The sequence below is a fragment of the Echiichthys vipera genome (genome assembly GCF_963691815.1).
Source record: "Echiichthys vipera genome assembly, chromosome: 12".
NCBI lineage: Eukaryota > Metazoa > Chordata > Actinopteri > Perciformes > Trachinidae > Echiichthys > Echiichthys vipera.
The window spans coordinates 12,151,077-12,173,939 of NC_139837.1; the positions used below are offsets into that span (position 1 = coordinate 12,151,077).

The 22,863-nt window shown below is 41.0% G+C and overlaps 1 protein-coding gene across 1 annotated transcript in view; it reads right to left on the reverse strand.

Annotated features, from left to right (window-relative positions):
• The window catches only part of LOC310954887 (uncharacterized protein), a gene marked incomplete at both ends in the record, with an annotated part of 62,586 nt that extends 40,404 nt beyond the window's left edge, over nt 1–22,182 (reverse strand). Inside the window, 3 exons of the mRNA XM_083924575.1 lie at nt 21,727–21,815; nt 21,919–22,036; nt 22,088–22,182. Coding sequence (XP_083780701.1) covers nt 21,727–21,815; nt 21,919–22,036; nt 22,088–22,182 — 302 coding nt within the window. The remainder of the gene's footprint in view (nt 1–21,726; nt 21,816–21,918; nt 22,037–22,087) is intronic.
• Nucleotides 22,183–22,863: the final 681 nt, after the last annotated feature.

A 22,863-nucleotide genomic window follows, 5' to 3' on the forward strand; every position in this document is an offset into this window, starting at 1 on the left:
GATAATTATTCTACAACTCAAATTTTATGGTCAGTGCAGGAAGCAGTGTGCCCTTTATGTAGCCAAATGCAGAGAGAGTGTGGAGGTTCCGGTGGTTGATGGCAGTGTAACACGTTTGACTTCCATGCAGCAGGCTGGAGTTAAGGTTTCGCCACAAACATTTATAACATTCATCTTTTTATTATACATAAGGTATACAGAACGTATTGTTTTTGAAGTAGCCGTGCATTAACACAGCTTTCCTGCGCAATGGGGGTCCGTTACCGACATTTCGGACAAGCTTATTTTAAGTTTTCAATTCCAAATAGAAGGGCTGAAAACCTAATTTGAACAGCTACTCTGTTGTGTGGCTTGTACTGTAATTGTCTGACCACTCACATTTCTTTAAAGGTAGGCACAACAATATCGTATTAAGCAGTTTCTGAAATTTCAGCAATTTGATTGTTGAAAACAATATCAACACCAACACAAACAGTGGCCAAACTGCAAAAAAAGAAGACCAGGAAGCCGTTACATGTAGATATATAAATAGAAATATAAGTGCAGTTTTTAAGTTTTTTTCTTCAAATTTGATGCCTTGTAATTGTTAATTAATAGGTAATAAGGGCCTTATTAGACCTTATGAGATGCTTGTTATCATTATTTGTTAATAAAACTAGATATAAGTGTTAATAATAGCATCAAAAACATGTTAATGGTTAGATAAGATTACATTTATAAGAAACCGGTATTATTATATATATATTATATATATATTATTTATATATATTATTGTATTAGCAGTCAACTATGTACTTGTTGACAGTTAACTATGTTAACATTATTTGTTAATAAGACTATATAAGTGTTTATAATAGCATCATAAACATGTTAATGGTTTGATAAGAATACAGAATAAGAAACCGGTATTATACATTTATTAGCAATTAACTATATACTTGTTGACAGTTAACTATGCTTTTTGCAGCAACTGGATCTGATGCAAGAACAATTAAAGGCCTTATTAGGGTTAATAAATCCTTTATTGTTCACCCAATAGACCTTTTTTTTACAGCAGACATTTTGACCTGTCATAGTAGGAAAAGTGAAAACTGTAGCTGTGTTCAAAATTGTTCCCTCATCCACTCACTCACTACTTTATAGTGTTTAATAAATAATGCACTATACAGGTTATGACCAAATGAGATTTCGGACACTACACTGGAATTTCTAACAAATCGCTGCGTCAGTAGATTCGTCGGATTTACGTATGTGTGTTGGAAGAGAGTGCGTCCAGCATCAAGTAAACAAACAGATGCTGTAAACTCGTTTTACGGTCTGTTTATAATACAAACCGGGCACTCAGGAGGACGGTAAAAGGTTGTATTGATGTTGCATGTTAATTTCAATGTTAAATCCCAAATCAATTGTTGAAATTTCTAACACTGCTTATGACTGTGTTCCATTTAAGTGTTCCAGTGATCCATGCCAGTGAGCAAGCTAAACAGCATGAAACTGGAACACCTAACTGTCATCATTATTTGTGTTATTAATTACACTCCTACTTCCTGCTATGACATATCGGAATGTCTGCCTTGAAAAAGCCCTGTTAAATGAACTTTTCCTTTATCCTGAGTGCCCTGTGTGTTTTCTCTGCACCTCTCCTCTGGTCTCAAGTTTATTTATCTTGTGGAAAATAAGAGGAATTAGACCACTGGCTGGCAGATCCTTTGATATTTACATTTGATGATCTGCCCCCTATATGTACTTTATATGATCAGCTCACAGCCTGCTGGCCACTGTCTTTAGTTAGAATTCAAACCGTTGTTTGCCTTTTAAAAACTGACAGAAAAGGGCATTTTGGGGCCAGTTTATCCTCCATTGGTCTTGCCCCCAATGAATATCTTAGCGGTCACTGACCACAGAGCAATTGAGGTTGCCCTATTGTTTGCGTGCAACCATCACCACACCATCAAACTCCCCTACAGCAGGGAGAGAACAACTTTCAACTAATGATGTGCTTTACATTTGTTTTAATTAGGTGTATTTAAATAGCTCTGGGCAATAATTAACTAGCCAGAGCATCGAAGTGGGAGTGAGTGTGTCTTTTCTGTTGTGGGGGGGTGTTGTTGTTTTCCTTCTGCAGCTAGTTCCATCAGCCAGGGCACTGTGCCCAAACTGCATTAAAGGGGAGCTTGTTCTTTCTTCCCCTCTTCTTCTCCTCTGAACATCTCCGGAGGGGGGCAGGTCTGCCTCTGGTACCCGCACATCTCCTGCATGACAACAAACAAACCCACCATGGGGCAGGTGCAGAATGAGAGCATGTGAGCGCAAATCGACGGTCTAACTCAAACTTGATGGAGAGAGAGATGGGGAAGGGAAAATGTGGCACAGGAAGGGAGGGAGAGGGGAGGAAAGGAGGCGGGTGAAGGTGGGCGGATACTTCCAGGGCACAGCTCAAGATGCTGTTTGAAGTGCTATGGGGGTCTCCTCCCTTTATTGTCTCTCTTAATGAGCTTTTTATGTTCTTGTGTATTTTACACACCATGCGATGGTCGCTGAGCGCCTCCTTTCGTGGCCTCTTGATGGATGTTTTTTTTTTTTTTAATCCGTCTATTCACCACTGCATGTAAATTTAATTATAAGCATCTGGTTAGTGAATAGGACTAATTAGCAGATAGGGGGGCGAGAACATCAGGTCAGAGGCTCTCCTCTCCCTTCCGCCCCTGTGTCCTCACCCTCTCTCCTCTATCCCTCAGGCAGAAATTATGCCGCTGTTTGGACCGGTGTCTTGTTTGTGCTTGTAGTTTTCAGTCTTTAGGACAGAACAGTTACAGCGAATAACAATCTGTGTGAAGCAAAATAAGGTTAGGACAATTGAAAAGTTCTTCAAACCGAGCTGTCAGGAAAATAAGATGAATAACATTCTGAATTCAAAGGCACAGCTGGACTTGAAAAAAAACAAGCAGTCTATAATTAAAGAAGAGGGGTGAATTCCAATTGAGGTGAGCGCATAACCCGTTAAGAAAGGCTTCGGAGACTCCAAAGAAAACCTAGAGTTTGCTTTCAAAGATTCTGTGTGATTTCAAACGCCGTACTCTTGGAGCCAGGAGCTGCTCCCTGGGCATGTTTTCCACCAAAGTATTGCCCATAATGATGCAGCCTGCCGGGTGTGGAGGTATCCCCACTGACTTTAAAATTAAGGCCCTCTTCTGCACTCTCTCTACTCCCAAACATAAAAGGAACCCCCCCATCAGTAGGTCTGTTAATTTAGCCTGTGGCTGGGTCCAGCAACGTTTTCCTTTTTTAAAAGATCTCAGCCAAGGTTATTTGTCTTTCTGTAAATAGGCAAAGACTGCTTGAGTGTGAAAGCGAAAGATTGATTCATTCATTTGTTCGGTGGTATTTAAAAGCACACAGGAAGAACAAATGCGCTCTCAGTTTCAGTGGTCCATGAAATGATCTGACAGCTGATGTTTAAATGCTGATGCTCTCGCTGTCTCTTTGTCATGTGATGGAAAGCTTCTACTTGCCCCATTTCCGCAGTCATTGCAGCATCCAGCATCCAGCAGCGCGTTATAACTTATTGTCTATTGATATTTTTGCTATCAGCCAGAATGTCTGAAAATTTTTTCCACTTCTGACCCCATTATTATCAGCATAAAACCAGCAATTAGTGACTAACATGAACATTAGCCCCCTCTCTGCCTCCAGGAGGCCCTGTAAGTGATAGTCTGGGTCACACAATAACAACATGCTGTACAATATGTCAAAGTAGACTTCGCTAAACAGATGTGATGTTTTAATGAGGAATAAAGGGATGGTGTTGAAGAAAAGTGAAGTGGTGGAAGCAAAAATAGATGGAAGGGATAAGAGTCAAACACAAGTGCTCTCTTACTTTAGAGGAGGACACAAGTCGTTTAATTGCACTGTAATGGAGGTCAGTGCTTACATGGCCTCTTGGCACTCAGCAAAGCCTAGGTTCCCCAAGCAGCCCACACAGTCTCCAAGGCTCCATGACTAAATGTTAGATGTCTGTTAAGGAGATGAAAAGTGATGGTAGAAGAGGATGAAACAGAAGACAACATGGAGGACCTCTAGGGCCGTGTTTCATTTAGTCCTTTGGTCACAGGGGAAGGAGCAGTGACTGACAGTAGAGGTGACTTGCCCGTCTGCTCAGTTGATTGCCGCACTGACTGACTCTCCCTCTCTCTCCCACTGTCTTTCTCTTTCTATCTACCTCTCTGCACTCACAGACTTTTCCCTTCTCTTTCTTTATCTCCCACTCTGTCTTTTCTCCTCCTTCACCTCTCTCTCCTGTGGATAGCTGTCATGTGAAAGGGAGGTTTAGTTTAAGAATAAACATGATAATGTGTTGGGATAAAGAAACAAGGAAATGTCTGACAAGTTGCACAAGGAGATACCGTTTCTTGTCTTTTCTTTCAAAATGGTAGGTCGGAGCAATCACTTCAAAATTTCATTTCTTTGCACGAATGCTGCCAGCAGTTCAGGTCAGCTGTATTTTAGCAGGGGGCAGCTCTACAGGGGTATATATTTCACAGGCAACTGTAGTGTAGTTTAGCCTGAGGAGAAGCTTGAGTTTTTCTTTTAAATTGAACCTATTGTTGCTAATGTTGCTGTGGATATAAGTGAAGGTGCTTTCGAACAGCAGGTGGTTGCCGCATTTCTGTCCTTATCTCATCATGTAATATAATAAATGGAACCAGAGCATGTGAGCGAGCAGGCAGCGCAAGTGGGAGGATTTTGGATGAAGCGCAGAGCAGTTTTTTTTATTTTTTTATAAGTTGGAGCATCGCCTATATCTCCCGCTCCAATTTTGCTCTGGTACCACTCGCACCATGAGTTGGAAGCGTTCCCGAGCTCGTCTATGTATTATTGCTGCACGGCAGTGCAGATGGATGGAGCATTCGTCCGCCCTTACGGCGTGCACCGTTCTTCTAATAAATACAAAGAAGCTTTTTTCTTTCCCTTTTTTGAACGAGTGGTGAGCGCTTTGAGTGGTGCAGGGTGGAATCTTGTTGAGCATGGAGCGATATAGAGTAGATGTGAACAGGGGGAAGAGAGGAACGAACAGCTATGTGAGCCAGGGACAAACATTCTCACTGCTCCACTCACATGTCTTAATGAAACACAAAGGGAAGGGAATTGTTTAAAAAATTACTACGTAAACATTATTTTTTGTTCACAAAATGGAATATCCAACTTTGAAGCTGATGTTGCTCTCAACCCTTTTTCTTTTTTTAACATCTTTGCAAACTGGTGTAGTTAATTGTTCTCAGGAGTACTCGGATACTTGCTTGGGTCAAGGGACTGATTATTAGCCAATCAGCACCATGAGCAGGACTAAGACAGTTAGTTAAACATGCTCACATAAAAGGCTCCGCCGTAACCTACTCTGTTGCTACTGCCTGATCTGATCGATGTGGTCCAATAACATTTTGGAAAGCTTAAAAGTTCTGCATGATTTAATTATCTTACCCCTATCCAAGTTAGCATAGCACTGAACCAGAAGTTAGCCCGCTCAGACTGAAAGTCTCTTGCGATTGGTCAAGGAAAATCAAATCTCCCTCCCCCATGAAAATCAGTTAAAACAAAGCCAATGTCAGACTGAAGATGCAAACGGACTGTAACTAGTTGACAGTTCTGTCCGATATCAAGCAACTCAGATACCATTAACTGGGTATAATTTGGTTTGTTTCCTCCTGTAGCGGTCCCAATGGTTGCCACAGTTATACATCAAAAATCAAACCAGAAGAGTTCAGTGGTGACTGCGGCAAATGGCTGCATACATACGGCAGTAACTGTCCTCTCTGTCCGCTGCTCTCTAAGGCCACGTTCAGACCAACATTAGCCCTGAGGCCACTCTGTTGCTGATTCAGAGGCAAAACACTGAAGGTCGTCTGTTAAAGAAAGTGGAGCACCATCACAATCAAATATGAACATGCGCACACAGACTAATTTGTAACACTAACGCAGAATTTCTCCTGTTTACGTCATAATCGTCACAAAATTATTTATACTGAGTACTTTTAAGTGTGGTAAAATCCTGTACATAAATTGTATTTCCTGGTTCAGTACTCCTACTCCCCACCACCAACATTTCAGCAACTGCAGGTTGTTTGACTGGCACCTTTTAATACCATTAGCATTAATATATTTGTACATGGACAACACTGTTGGGCCAAATCCATTAGAAGAGGCTAACAATCAGTGGTCTGTGCCAGATAAAAGTCAATACCACACCATGCCTTTGGACCAAATAGAGTTGAAGAAATAGAACCAGAAACCCAAAACAAGTTACTATCTTTAAAAGGTCCGTCCTCATAAAAGAAATGATTAAATGTTTTTGTGCAATGGGGCGTAACATTGGTGAGGCTGGGGAACTTTTTGATATAGTAAAAAAAAAACACACCAGCGCTGGCAGCCAATCTTCTAAATGGCTAATAAAAGAAGTGTTTTGTAGGCTTAATGTTTTATTTGGTTTATTGAGAAGGAATTGTGTGACATTAAGCTTTTTTTCCCCCTGTAAACACAACATAAAGAGAGGCCTCAAAAAGTAGGCAAGGGGGTAGAATGAGAAAAGGAAGAGGGGGAAGCATAAACAAGTCGGGTCTGGCTGAGTGAGCAAGCTAATTAACTCGAAAAACTATAAAAATGTAAATTGCAATTTGCTACCATGGGCATCTAATTAAAGCCAGTGGAATGTTAAGGACCAAATTGAATTTGCTAAAGAAGAGGAAAAATATATGATTTTGCCACATTGTCAGGTATCGATCGCCTACAGTGGCCCTCGTCGCAGCCATACGGAGACAGAAAGACAGGGAGGGTGGAGGAGGGACGTGAAGAGAGAGCAGAGAGAGGCGAAGAGATGATGCAGAGAGGGATGCAGAAAGGTTTGTGCAGAGAAAGCTAGAGAGACAGATACGGTGAACTAAGTGTTCCTGCAAAAGCAAACAGTTTGGCAGAGACAGAGAGTGTAAGCAGACCCTCCTAATACTCCACAGGTGCACGCTGCAGACGGTTACATGATACTTGGAAGAATTATATAAAATGGGGATTGACTAAAACCTGCTCTGAATCCTCACAAGGTTCACCAAGCCTCCAAGATCCTACATGGCCCTGGAGTTAATTGTGTTAGCTTAATTGGTGCAGTGTTTGTATGATACTTTGATGTAATTATTGTGCATGCAAAATTGTTGTGGTTTATCTCGTTATATCATGTCCTCCGGGCGTGTGATTAGTGGGAACTTGTTTATGCGTGTTTGTGTGCAGCTTTGTCTTTGATGGAGTGTGTATGCGCACGTACATATGCACGTGCATGCAGGTAAATGAAAAAAATGTTTTAAAAAAATGATGCATCATTGTTGAAGAGATAAGTGGCTGCTTTTTGAAATGCCTGTCCATTTTTCGATCCAAAACTGGAAGTGTATGGCAAAAAAAACAATCCCTGAAGGGAAGCTATAGCCAACGTCTCCACACACTTTATTTTTTACACACTCTGTTTTTATTTTACGGCTACACAGCTCTGAATATTCAAGCTGCCATTATACCAGATGGGCACAGGAAGGCTGAGGATTGTATGGTTTTTATTGAAGTAATAAACAATAATCACGAGCTCCACCAACAAACAGAGCGGGCCGACTGAATGATCTCTCTTTCTCCACCGTTATATTAAATGCATTAAGCTAATGAGTGGGATTCTGGTGCCGCAGAAAGGTGGGTTTTTTTTTTGTGGCTTTGCATACATTGTCATCTCTAAAGCTTTTTCTCCGTTACCTCTCATTTCATTCTCGCCTATGTGTGAAACAGGATCCATTTGCGTATGAAATGTGTTGCGCAGCTTGAAAAACACACATTTTCTTTTATTTTCTCCCTCACTCCGAAAGAAAACATCTTTTCATTTTAAGTTGAACATACTGTGTGTGAAGGGTAGAATTGATCTCATTTGCAGCTGAGTCTAGACGGCTCTTTGTGGAGCCAACAGAGAAAATGTAGCTGATAAGAACGAAAGCCCTGACGGACAAATTTACAAGTAGCCATAAATCCTTCCTTTTTCGTCTCTCCCTGCTTTTCCGCCCTCCCTCCCTCCCTAGCCGACCAGCGTCCCCGTCGACGGTTGCAGTTTGTTAGCCCAGTAAAAGTTTCATATGCGCGCAAGAGAGGGATGGTCTGTCTGTTGCTGCCTTGAGTTACGGGCTGCAGTAAACAAACTTGAAAAAGGCGATAAATAGACTGAATCGGGATGGCAGCTCCAATAATGCATTAACAAGAGACGCTAGGCTGCTCAAGAACCATGTATTGTATGAGTGTGGCACGTATATGGCTGAATGCATTCCTAATTACTGTTTCCTTGGAAATAACCCTCACTCAATCTGCAAGCCTTTCTTCTTTTAAATAATCTCCTTATGGTTATGTTTTACTGTGACTTCCTGTGCAGGAGGGTTGACAAAATAGCAGGGACACCAGGCAACATGCTGTTATGCCAGTTATAGAAACTACTGTTAGAAGTAGCACTTATTGAGGGGCTAATGTACTGGATTGCTAGCCTGGTAGAGCCAGAATAATAAGTAGGGATAGACGTGAGTGATCCATTCCTCGAATAGTCCTTGTTTCAAATTAACTGGATTGGTGAACACGGCCCTCGAGCCTCTTATTTCTGTGCTTAACCCAAACCCTTGACACAAACACCTTTGATTTTTGGAACCAGCGCTTCGCCTCAGCATCCGAGAGAAGTTGTGCGACCTACATGATGAAGTTACTGTGCAAGGCCCAGACGAAAAGGTGGGAAGCAGTGACATTCAGGGCAGCAACGTAGCAAGCAAAGAGGCACTGGACACCATCTTCAGGGAGAACTATTTTGAAAATATGGATGTCCACGAGCTAGACTCTTGTTTCAGTGAGCCATGCATTCGTCCTCAGCAAAACCCACTGGAGTGGTGGAAGTCCAACAGGCATCGGTACAGAGAACTGAGCGTCAAAGCAACACTGCTTTCCTGTTACTGCAGACAGGAAAAAGTACTGCAGTAACAGAATCTTGATTCATATTTGAATGCCTAGTTTGCCAATTTAATATAAGTTTTGTGATCCTGGTAAGCATAACGCTCCTCTCAGTCGGCCATCATCTTAAACCCCACATGAGATACACAGGTGTTATTGGTCCGCCTAGGGTCTGACCGGCTGGATATCTGTCTGAACAGGAAGGGTATGGAAGGGGAAGGGGTACAGGAAGGGGAATGATTGGGTAACACCTCTGACACACCCACAGAATGAGAGAGAACATATCTCAAAGTTGGGGCACAGTGTTTGGAGGCAACTTGTTGTTCAACCCAGAAAACGATAGCAAAACGGTGCACAACGTTTTCGCAATGAGTACACCCCTGTTGCCTCGATTCCTCTCTCCTCCTGTCTCTTGAGGACGTCAGGAGAGGAGAGGGGTCGAGGAGAGGAGTTGAGGAGAGGAGTCTTGGGTGTACAATCTGGGAAATGGGTCAATGCCCTCGATTTTCTAAAAAACATGAATTCTCTGCTCTCCTCCACTTCTATGCCAATGAACGGGTAGTATCTTACACAGACACTGATGATCAGCAGGCTTTAAAAAAAAGGACTTCATATTTCAATTCATCCATTTCAATTAATCATGCATAAATTAGTCCCATACACTGGGAGAAAAGGAAGATGGTGAGAAGAACTGGGGATGAATAGACCTCTCATGCCCAAGACCCTTGAAATATGATTTACTAATATAACAGTGAAGTAAGCAGTGATATGCTGTTGGCTCTTAAGCACAAATAAACAAGAAAGGTAAGCACAGTAAATGATTCCATGTGTAGTACTAAGTCTAACTCTAGTTTTTGAATGATAGGGCGAGCCTCTACGAAGTTATGATTTAGGGTGGCATTCATTCTGATGGATTTATGAGTTGCAAACGGGCAAAAAAATCACTTTTGTGTCCCCCCAAAACCTGACGTCCGATTTGCACCCCTGGGTCAAAGCTCTGGTGTTGCTGGAACACTTGCGCTGTAGGTAATGAACTAGATGCCAGGTTTTGACAAGGAAGAAGAATACATGCAATGATGATATCTCTTGAAGCATTTCCTTTTCTTTCTCACTCTTTCTTCACCTCTAACACATTCACGTTCAGAGATGCTAGAAAGTGTCAAGACCACATTGACCGTATGACACCTTTACTAAGCAGTATGTTATTTATATTAATTCAATTTCCTAAAAATGGATTGTGTCAGTACTATGTCATTCTTTTTATTAAAGATGACACATGCATGCACACACACACTTCGATCGAGCCCTGGGGAGCAAAAAGTGAGAAATTCCATTCATTTATGAGATGTAGAAAATGACAGTTAACGATTATCTCTGCATTGTTGTTGTCAAATAAAAAAAGGCATTCATATTTTTTCCTCTCTGCCGGTTGTAGCACCTGGGGGCCATTTTTTTCTCATCAACTGCATTCCAACTTTACATTTGCATTGCCTTAGGAACAAAATAATTTATTACAACAAACAAGCTATTAATAAGAAATCAATATCAGACTCCCAGAAGTGTTTAGCGTAAAACGTTAATGAGGTTTTTTTTTTTTTTTAAAAACTCTTAGGTGAAACAAATTGAAAAACTAAAGAAAGTAAAGAAGAGGGTGTTGGATGCCTGATACGATGAAATAAATGATTAAAAAAAAGAAAAGGGGCAAAGCCATTCCACTGCACATTTATTTCTACGCACATATCATTTTAACATTCTTATATAGGCCGATTTGTAACTGTTAAACAAGTATTGATGCGTCGTGAGCTTGTGTTTCATATCGCCAGGCTCATTTCCTATTAATTTGACCTCCAGGTGCCTTTTGTCTGCTCATTGTGCAGAATCGTCATAAATAAACATTTTATTTTCTTCAAGAAGGGATTTTTGGTATTCACATATCAAAGCAATAAATACAGGTTGACTATTTGCATAAATACAGGTGACATTTTAAAAAGCAGAAATTGTGAAAGTGTGTTTTGAAATATTCATTTACCACCTGGTCTTTGCTGTCACATCTTCCGTTATATCATGTACAGTCAGCCCGTGCTCATTCCCAGATACTGCCATTTTTTTATGGTCCTCTGCGTTTGATATAAATGCACGAGGCACCCTTGACTGTCTGTATGAAACGCACCAGGCTTTCAACTGTAAACCCATACGCAGAAAGCCAAGGGGTCCTGACAAAGCGTACGTATGTGACGAGCTGGGATAAGAACGGCATGGTACAGTATATTGTATTTCTAACCGTTTCAACCTTCTTGACTGATTCAGTTTCTTTTTACCCATACCTTCTCTCTCTCTCCATATATATATATATATATATATATATATATATATATAAATACAGGTATATAGCCTTTGGTATGTTGTGTGTTGTGTTAATACAATGTACAAGAATATACAGTGCTGCTCAGTGCTGTAATTTCTATTTTCTTCCAGAGCAGCTGGTCTTTAATGTTCAACCAAGGCAATTTTTAGATACTTTTTATAGTCAAACCATTAACTTGCAACAAACAAGCAACCACTCGCAGGTGTGACACACTCAGGGATACACACACACACACACACACACGCACACACACACACACACACACGCACACAGAAAGATTATAGCAGACTGTGAATCAGATGTTGCATCCTACGTACAATCTCGGTTTCTATTGCAGGGTATCATGCTCCATGCAGCCATGTGTGTGCATCGTGTGTCTAGGTGGAGACTGAGTGGTCTTTCTCTCTCCCGACCTCTCTCCCTTTCTCACTCTCTCTGCTTGCAGGATGACCACACAGAGCCTTGGTACAGAAGGACACAATGAGGTGGCAGCTCCGCTTGGTTGGCCAGGCATAGCCGGAACAGGAAGAGAGATTACCTCCCAGAGGGTCTCTGTCGGTGTGTGCCAGTATATGTGAATGCATGCATTTTTGTGTGGCATCCTTTTTCCAATTAGGGACACATTCAGCTCTTTGCCAACAGGGTCATTGGTGCATTATCTCCTTTTTGCAAAACACATCCCTGTCTCTGCAATATTCTACAAATAGGTTTAAATTACAACTACATTGTACCAGTATACTGTTGTTAGCAATGCACAAATTATTTTCAAAGAAAATTCTGAACAATCTCCCAAATGAACTTCAACACCAACAACACACATCCATGTCCTTGAAATCAAACAACCCATAGAAGCTTGTAAGCTTTTTTTCCCCATCCTTTTTGCAGTTGTGCACTTGCCAACTCCGCCAGCTTGCTTACAGTTCCACTTTGCAGAGTAAGTTAAAGTTATGCGCTGAATTTATTTGGCGCACAGGGAAATACAATTATACTTCCCCAGGGGACGATGAGATGGGAAGATACTTTACTGAATATAGACCAATAAACCAAGGAGTCCCACACCTAATAATAGTTATATGTACTATAATGTATGAGCCAACTCTGTAATTCTATATGGACTTCAAAACTTATTTTAACGAGAGGACAGAAACCTGCAAACTCAAAGGGGTAAAAATCCAAACAGATTCTACACTGTACAATATGTAAAAATGTATTTATGGAAAGGATGGATAATGGAAGACTTTTTTTCTGGAGCCATAAAATTCATTTCTTGGGCATTTTCATCTCTCAAGATCTGTACACGGACCCCTTCCCCTTTAATGCAATACAGGTCGACACAAAGCGCTAAGGCAGTGGAGATTGCAAATTCTGTGGCACCTGTTTAAACAAAATCCAGTGTGCTTCCATCATGGCGCCCACTTCACCTTAGTTCGTTTTATTTATATCATTTTAGCCACTCCCTTGTCATGTGTGACGACGGAGGAGGGGACCCGAATGCAGACACGGAACTCAGGAGACGGTATTAACAAATTTAATAAAACTAATTTACAAAAAGGTGCACTAACACAAAGGAAAAACACGAAGAACTAGATACAAACTGACACGATGAATGGACACAAGAGGAACAGGTACACAGGGAGACATCAGGGTATGTAGGGGGTATGATCCGGCACTGAGTGAGGCTCAGTACCTATACCAGAAAACAGAAAGAAAGCACATACAGAAAAACACAGACAGAGGGAGACAAAAACAATGATTAAAAAGGAGAGGGAGAGACTGTCCAGAACCAATCACAACATCCCTATACATACATTATGATTACTTATTTGTCAGAATGTCTTTTGTGCCTTTAGTGTTTTGGTGTTTGCTTGCCGGCCTCCCCCCTTCACTACCTGCCTACCTGTTGCTGACCTTGTCTCTTCACAAACGCCCGGGTAAATTACCTTTTTACCTCACTCACACACAACATGTACTAGATTTTTTAGTTTGATTCTTCAATAGTTCTTCGACATATGGGCTTAATAACCCTGAACCTCAAGTCAAGTAACATAAAACGACAGTTGACAAGCACAAGCAGAGTGTAGGAGCTGAGCTTTCATAGGGGATAATAGCTACTCTTTAGGATACTGTCTTTTTCCATGAAAGACCCCCAAAGGCTAGATGACATGCAACCCATTTCCAATAAACTAGATTTTCATGATCGTGAATGTATCTATGAGCAGCATGTAGACAAAGAGACAGATAGACAGAGAGAGAGGCAGACAGACGGGACATGTATCCGGAGGGGAGAGTGGTATTCTGTGAGGATTGATAGACTCCATATTGTGAGCTAATGATCTCCCTAGGGCGATGGGGAGAAACGATGAAACCAGCCTGCATGACACTGTCACACTCCCTATGTCACGCTGCCACCTTCATCTCTCCCTCTTTCTCTCACTCTCTGTCTTCCGCTCAACCTCTCTTTGTCTCTTCCTCCGGGAAATGCATCGATTCACCTTTGTTTGTACTGTCACCCACACATATTCAACTGTCACAGCGAGGAGCGGAGTTCCACTGAACTGATGGAGCTGATTTAGAGTAAGAGGCATACGCTGTCCTCGTTTCTCCAAAAAATGAAACTCCACTACATCGATTCTCATTAAGTTCAATCTGGACCAAAAAAAATGCCAGAAATGTCTGCAGGAGGTGTTTAAAAGTTACTTGAGAGATTGTTGAGATTAGGTGGGATATGGCATAATTTGCAGACATAGTAAGAAAAATATCTTTTTTTAAACCAATTGTTAGCACTTGTACAATTGCAGGCACAATGAATACATTCGCTGGTTGTGTTTATGGTAAAGCACAATCATCTCCTGCAATCTGAAACACATTGCCGTGTCGAGCTGTCACTGCTTCAAGACAAGACGAGGTAAGAGAGGAGGTGAAGACATAAAAGTGTTGGATATTGACTGGAGGTAGAACGTTGCAATGTTACCACTGAGCTAGCCTATCGCTCACTATCTGTTTCTGCTGACCTAAGGGTGTGTCTGTGTGTTTATAATACATTGTCTATGGACACAGGCATGTATGGTGCTTTTTATATTGGCCCCTCCGAGTAAAACCATGTCACGCAGATTTGCGTTTGCATAAAAGGCCAAAAAACAAACAAATGAATACAAAAAAATACAGTCAAATAATATCTTACCAACCGCTGCCAACCTGTGGCCATGACGACCACTCCAAGAGTCTCTTGCTGTTCTTAGGATTTTTATGATGATTCCGTACGATGCATCCGTACTTACTGACAGAGGTTCCCACATCTCGTCGTCTCTCTTTTTAGACAGTTTTGTTCCCGTCTTGAAATGTAAATCACCGTTCTTCTTCACCGTATGAGGTTTTTCTTGATTTTCTTGATGATACAAACGTCATCAACACACGGCATATGTTTTCCGTGAATACACCGGAGAATCAGCGGCTGTTTTCACATATGGGCTCACTTGGAGATCATTGCCTGACTTTGCCTACCTGCAAAGAAGATCAGTAAGATCATCAGGAAGGCTGGCTCCTTCCTGGGGGTCCAACTGGACTCTTTGGTGGTGGTGTCTGAGAGGAGGATGCCGTCTAAACTGCACAGCATCCTGGACAACAACACTCACCCTCTCCACCAGCTGCTGACCTCGAGCAGAAGCACCTTCAGTCACAGACTCATTCTCCCGCGGTCTAACACTGAACACCAGAAGAAGTCTTTTCTTCAGGTAAGGAACAGTGGAGACACTGTATCCTGACAAAATGTCACTTTATATCACTTATATCACTTTATACCATCACTGCATCACTTTATTTAGTTGTACTATTTAGTCGTACTGTAACTTAGTTCAGTAAGAAATGCTGCTACACTTTTAACACTGTTATAACAACTTATCGCTCCTTATCACTTATTTAGTTTCTACTTATTTTATTCCAATATGCTGCTAAACTGCACGGTGCGTATTGTTGTATATTGTATATACCTACGTTTAACCACAATGTCCGTTGCACTCTGTCACATTTAGTCAATTGTTTGATATATTTTATGTCAGCTTTATTTTGTTTGACTTATGTTAGCTTATTGTTACTCTGATCCTTTCCCATCTTTGTATTGAAACTCTTGCACAATTATTTCCCTCGGGATAAACAAAGCTTCTTGAATCTTGAATCTTGAATTGAATCTACTCTTTTTGTGCTAGGGAGCTGGGAGGGTAATCCCCGTTTGATGCTCAGACATTTGCGTTCTTACATACAGCCCCGCTGGGTAATGTCTAGATCTCAGGTTTGCGGTGCCTGTGTGAAAGGGGCTTAAATCGCTCTGGCTTGAAGTTTAGTTTCTCTCCTGTTTGAACTTGCAGATAATGGCTTTATTTTACCGTTGCATGTTCGCTCTCAGCAAGTTGTGTTATGTTACTGCTGATGAAACATTTGTAATAAAAGCTTTTAAATAACAAAATAACAGGATGCTTTTATTGTGAAGACTTTATAGGAAATTAAATGTGTTTATTCACCGTTTTACAGCCGCTCCTTTAGGATCAACCTGCTGCTTTTAAATGTCATCGACTCAAGACGAGCGCGTCACAGTTGAAGACACACCTTGAAGCGGGAAGTGTATTGGAGCTGCAAATCCCATTATCAGGCAGCTGAGCAATAGCTCGGTGTTATATTTTATTATTTCATACATTTTATATTTTCTACAGTTTATACTATGTTAATATCCACTTATCTTAAGATTCTACAGAAAATAGTTACATTCAATGAAAACTGTTTGTTTATACCCCCCACTCTGTTGTGTATAGTCTGTGTATTGTTGGACCAACAGATGGAGCAAACTATTTTAAAGGAGGGAGGTTAGTGTGAGCACTGGGGTGTCAGGTGTGGCTGTGTGCTCACTGGTTTACATGGCTCATGGGTCAGGTAGGAGGACCCCTTGGCAGAAATTTACTTAGGGCCCCAGGGAGTTTAGGAGTGGCTGATTTTAGAGTTGTTAAGTTTCTCTGTGGTAGTATATGTCTTTGTGGTTGGTTTTTGTCTCTGTAGTTGTTCTTTTTTGTCTCTTAGTGGGTGTATTTCATCTGGTTTTAGTTATTTTGAGTTCCTGTAGTCGGAAAGAGGATCTGGCCTTGGGCCTCCCTGACCCCTTGGGCTCTTAGTAGGCCTGATCAGAAATGAATCTACGGCTGTGCCTGTCTTGAAGACAAACAGGTTAAAACAGAAATATTTTTTCCTGGTGCCACCAAATCATTTTTCCAGTTCTTACTGCATGACTTGTGCTTCAGCCCTCCTCTAGCGCTGAAAACAAATAATCTCTTTTTGATGCTGACACTTGCCATTTTCAGTTCATTTCCACGTTTCCCGTGAGAGGAAGTCTTTGTAGTCTAGAATAACAGTTTTCTCAGCATCACCTCTCCTCACCTCCCCTCAGTTCTCAATCAAATGTACACAGCGAAGCCTTTGTTTTGATTGCTTTGCTGCCTTCATGCTGTTGACTTGTTTTATATAGAGATAGACTCTGAGATAGGGAGAAACAGTAGGTGTGTCACAGCTGGTGAATGGGCTGAGATGGGGTTAGATGTAAGCTGAACTATGTGCTGGTTCGCTCTGAGATTGCTAAGACTCATCTGTCTGAATTCCCCTGCTATTTCAACCTTATCTGTTGCTGCACTGAAGTGTGGACAGCATTGACAAAGGTAGTGCAGCATTTTAAGAGATTTATGCACCGAGGCTACTTGTTAAGAGTGTACAAACTTCCACTGACTGACCATAACACCTTCTGTTAATGGTCTGATTCTTTGAGTCATTCAGGTTTTTTTTTGTTCACCTACTTCTTTAAAGCAGCAAATATAAAGGGCCATTACATATGCCATTACGAATCTCAGCGGTAGAATAACATGAATCATCTACTGACGTAGATTTATGTCAGCAGTTACATCTTGACATGTTCAGATGTGCTGTACTGTTTGTTCCAAGAAAATAACAGCGTTTTTCTTAGCATCTTGAAAACATTTTCACTTAAATGTTGGGTTATTCTGCACTGTGAAGGCAAATAAGGGCAAAGTAAGGGTTAACATTGCTGTATTAACTATTATATTTAAACCATAAATGTTATTGAATGGACAATAAGATTTTCATACCATTTTTACTGTCCAATCCCAATCATCATTGTATAGCCTGTCTGCTGAGATTTGACAGGCTTATTGATCAAATATGGCTTCACAGATTAGTTTGTAATAAAACCACAGCCATTAAATCTCCCACCTACTCGTGCATTCATCTGCCAAAACATGAAGCCTCTAAGGCCAATGAACTGCTAAAGCAAATGAAAAAGCAATGCTATTATTACAGTATTTTGATATGATACCTCTTCCCCACAGGAGGTTTCTATGAAAAGTTAAAATAATGCTCGGCTTGGAAAATAGAATAAGGGAATAAAGGAAACTAATCAATACATAGGATATATCATATCCTGTGTATTAATGTGTCTCTAATTTGCTAGCTCTATCTTTTCAATGCACCGTGTCAGACGAGTCGTAGCTTCCTGCAATGATGGATGGCACAGTTTCCTCTTGTTAGCAAAACACTGGAGGAAAAAATGGAACAACAATTAGCATTAACAGGTTTTTTGCAGGGAATGAAAATAAGTGCCTGCTGTATTTGTGAATGTGCAGCGTGATGACACTGCATGTTAAATACGTGGTGTATGTTTAGAGAGTTTTGGTTCCAAAGAGAAGAAAAATAAGCAAAGAAAGTAAAACAAAAATGAATATTTGGATATGTATCCTGCTTACCATCTAGCGAACCCTTAGATGTATCTTCTGACCTTTTGTTGGGTCCAGACCCCCAGATTGAGAGCCACTCTTCTTTCATCCACACACTTACCCAAAAGATGTCAATGAAAGTCAAACGGCCCAGCCTGCAATTTTCTTCCTCTTTTTTTATTTTTTTTCACACGTTATGTAAATCACAGTATATTTACATCTATAATTGAAACAGTTGACATGCCTGGGTGGTGTCTTTATTAACCGTGATCACCTGTATTTTCAATATGTGTCCAATGCAGATATTTATTGGTATTACATGTAAGCATTGGTTTCTTCACACAGTCTTGTATGAGGACTAGGTGCTTTCTAAAATGCACGAAAGAGTATGGATACAACTGGGAAGACAACACAATTTTCACCCCCAAAGAGGCATGTGATTGTAGGTTTCACAGCATGACATCATATATTGGACATCACTCAACATAATTATCAGGCATTATAACCCCCCCCCCCCCCCCCATCCCCATTAATACTGCTGGCACAATTACAGGTAGTTCCCCCCTGTGTTAAGAGAGCCAGCAAGGTGTGCTTGTTCCATAATTACAACCCTCATTGTGTGCATCCCACTGCAGTGCCCCAAACCACCATATCTGCCTGGGCCACTTTGTTCAGTGAGTGTCAGATCACACCGTGCAGTCTACGTTAAGAGAGACCATTATATTTAAAACTCTACAGGATCTTCTGAAACAACAGGGACACTCGGTTCCTTTGTTCTTACTTCCTCTCTTCCTCCATTTTTGACACTAGCCTTGTGATTTTGTCTTTAGTGTGTGGCGACACCTGCTCCTTTTCCCTCTCTCTTTAGTTTCTTTCTTCCCTCCCCTAGTCTTTTTATATCTCCCCCCACCAGTCTTTATGCCTCGCATGCTTTCACACCCCATTTTCCCTGCTGGCTCTGGGTATTCCCACTGTGGCGAACTCTGCCTGTTTTCATCTGAATGTGGAAACAGTGTGCTAATGTCGCCTGCTTATACCCATTGGGTGGGATAATGGCAGCCATCACTCACTGATGCAGCACAAAAACTGACATGTCGCACGCCTTGCGGTGACAAACAGCGCATACCTCCCACTGCTCCGTCACTCTCTCTTTTGTTTCTAACTCCCCTCTTCTTTGTTTCTCTCTCAATTTCTCCATCTTTTTTTGTCGTCTGTCTCCCTTCTATTGTTTTAATGCACAGTTCAGTCTTTAAAGCTCGTATCGTACAACAGGACAAAGGTCGTGACCCTTGCAGGATGTTGTTGCAGAAATGGAAATAGCACTTGATTCTAAAAGCTTTACTACTGATCGTTTTACTCATGCATAAATTATTCAGTCAAGTGCTAAACAGAGGGACACATTAAGAGTCGTGGCTACTATTACAACTCAATCATCCTACAGGGGACTCTTGTTGCAGCTCACTGATGGCATTATTGGCAGGACATATGACATGTATATGACCAATATACGTGCCTTTTAAATCCAGCAATCATATCAAATTATTTTCTCTGTGTACATTCCTAGGAAAAATTAAATAAAAAAGATTAACGTATTTTATTTTAATAAAAAGGGAAACTCTGTGTTTCATTTAAAATATTAATAATTCATCTTCACTTTTTTTTAAATTTCTTCTGTCAATGCTTCATCAGAATCAGAAATACTTTAACAATCCAGGGGAAATTATTTTCGTTGCAAACTCCAGCTATACAAACAACATATTTAACAACAACAATATTATACGGATAACATATAGCTATAAAACCTAAACATATATATATTAAACCTGCATGAACTGTTTTCTTGGTGTCTTTATGGTACTTTGATATGGTCAACCTATTTACTTATTTACACATCCAGCAGATTAGCATTTATTAGCATGTGTAAGTTGAATCGCTACTTTCTTTAAGCTCTGTTTTTGGTCTCCACCAACAACTGATATGACTGACTCTTTAGAGGCTGAATGCTTTAAGTTCACCTGTTAGTTGCTAACTTTCTGCTGTTATGCACTGAGCGATTTGTGAACGTACAGGGCTTTTAGATTTTTTCCCCGAAAACAGCTGCCTGCTTTGGACAAAAGCGTCCTTGATGGGACTGGTAAGAGAACCAAAACATTTAAGTTGCAGTAAAGTTGAGACAGTAGATGATGATTCTCTGTGGGTTCATCACTACGACATCTTTCACATTGCACATAATCATAAAAATATCGACTACAGCAGCTTTAAAGTTCAGATTTTCGGATCAAACTCCAAATTCAATGAACCAGGTCTGAATTTCTCTTCATGCTGAGACAAGCTCCACCCATTCTATCAATGAAACACAAGCAATGGTAATCAGTCGTTTATGTGTTATATGTGTATGTGAGTTTTTTCTTAACTCACATACACATATTGTTCCCATAGTAGGCGTCTGTTATTGTGGTTATCACCAGACGGATTAAAAATAGTAGTTGCTAATAGCTTGTGAGAGTTCTATCACCACAACAACACAATACATCAACAGCTTTTGACCTGCTCATGATTAGACCGAGTTGATATAAATAGCTATGTAAACACTTGACATGAAGGACATCACGAGCAACAACAAACTGAAAACAGCAGCCGCATTCAGCGAGAAGTGCCTTGAGTGGGAGGCATTGTTAAGAGGCGCGAATCTGGAAAAAGATTTCTCTCGCAATTAGTATAGCAAAGCTATCTGACACGTCTGTTCGTCTCACACAGGAATGAACTGCAGAGGATTATTTGTGTAATTGCTATGACTGGTGTTGGAGCCCAGAGGTGAGCCCAGCAAAACACCAGAATGACCCGTCTGTTCACTCGCCTGAACTCGGACCAGAGGCAAGAGAACAGATTGTTCTTTAGGTTCAAGGTTCAAGGTCTTTATTTATCTCGCGCAAAGCCATTACAGGGAAGCAGTCATTGGTGATGAATATCTTCAGTCTGAGACTTTCAGGAGTCTCAGGCTCCTTCCAACAATACTAATAAAATATGTATAAGAAAGAAAAGAAAGATCACAGAAGTGACAACAAATTGAGAATCCAAACACAAAGACGTGCAAATCAAGATAAGGAATAAAATATAACAAAATATAAAATAAAGTGATGTAAATTATACAGTGATAGCGATGAATATGTAAAGTGTAAGCAGAAGTGCAGTTAATTTATATGCATGATGAAAAGTAATAAATATATGTACAGATGTAAACAGCAATGTAATCCATGAACTATATGTATACTGCACTAACTATACATATATATGTAGAGAGGTGAAAACAGTTAAAGAGTGAGTATATAAATAGTGAAGTGTCAGCTCCAGAGTTCAGCAATGTTATGGCCTGTGGTATGAAACTGCCCCTGAGCCTGGTGGTGTGGGGCCGGATGATGCTGTACTGTCAGCTGGGTGAACATTTGTGTCCGGGGTGATTGAGATCTCTGATTATCCTGTTTGCAATCTTCCTGCATCGCTGTGTGTGGAGGTCCCCCGTGGATGGCAGTTCCATCTTGGTGATGTGCTGAGCAGCTTTAACTAGCCTCTGTAGAGCGCAATGTTGGAGGGAAATGCAATTGCCATACCAGGCGGTGGAGCAGCCCGTCGGGGTACTCGATGTTGCACGAAGAGAAGTTGAACTTGATGAGTCCATGCTGAACCTCTGCAGTCTGCAGAGAAACAAGAGCCACAGTCCTGCAGTCTTGGTAAATAATGTGTGTCCAAGTCAGGTCCTCTCCGGTGGGAACACCGGAGGAACCTGAATCTGCTGACTCTCACATCTGTGGTCCCATTGATGGAGATGGAGGTGTCTCTCCGCTGCTTCCTGCAGTTCCCAATCAGCTCCTGAGTTCTGCTGACACTGAGATGGAGGTTGTTGTCTCGACAGTTGCTGTCGGTGAACAGGCTGACGCACTCTTGTCTAACACTGTCTTCAGCTCACTTAATGATTGTGTTGGAGCTGTGTGTGGCCACGCAGTTGTGCGTGAACAGGGAGTTCAGGTGAGAGCTCAGCATGCAGCCCTGTGGGGCTCCCATGTTTATTTTACGATGTAGTCCTTTTATGCATGTGTGTTCATATTGCACAAGAATATACTCAAATGCATTGTTTCTATTCTACATTTCACTAGGAACATCTTTTTAATGTAGTATACTGCTGAAGAACCGGAAGAGGTTGATCAATTTTAAACACACTTCAGTAAGCTGATTAAATATTATTCCTTTTTATAATATAATAAAGAAGCCTTTGCAATGCCCTGTTCTCTTGGGCCTTTTATCTCTCCCCCTTTCATGGGGAAACAGGGAATTTTTGGGCTAACAGGGTGTGCCATTGTGGCTAAAAGGCATTAGAAGGCACAGGTTTGAGTCCCACAATAGTTGAATAATAGCCACCCTTCCTCTGTTGCAGCACTCTGAACCCCTTCACGCGTTACACATTGTGATTGCTGTAAATTAGCACATTAGTTAAATGGTTAAAATGTACATTAGTCAAATGGTTAAAATGTAAAAAACAAATCTGTGAGGGGATTGAAACACGCCTCTCCTCTAACAGCAAGTATGTGTTTCTGTTACAGTGCACTTTTGCATCATGCATGAGGGTTTGAGCTGCTTAAAACACAGTTATTGTGGCAAAGGCTACAATGAAGGCTGTGTTATTTTCACAAAAAGGGAGAGAAAGCATACGAGCAGGTATTCACTTGATTTTCTCACAGGAAGCTC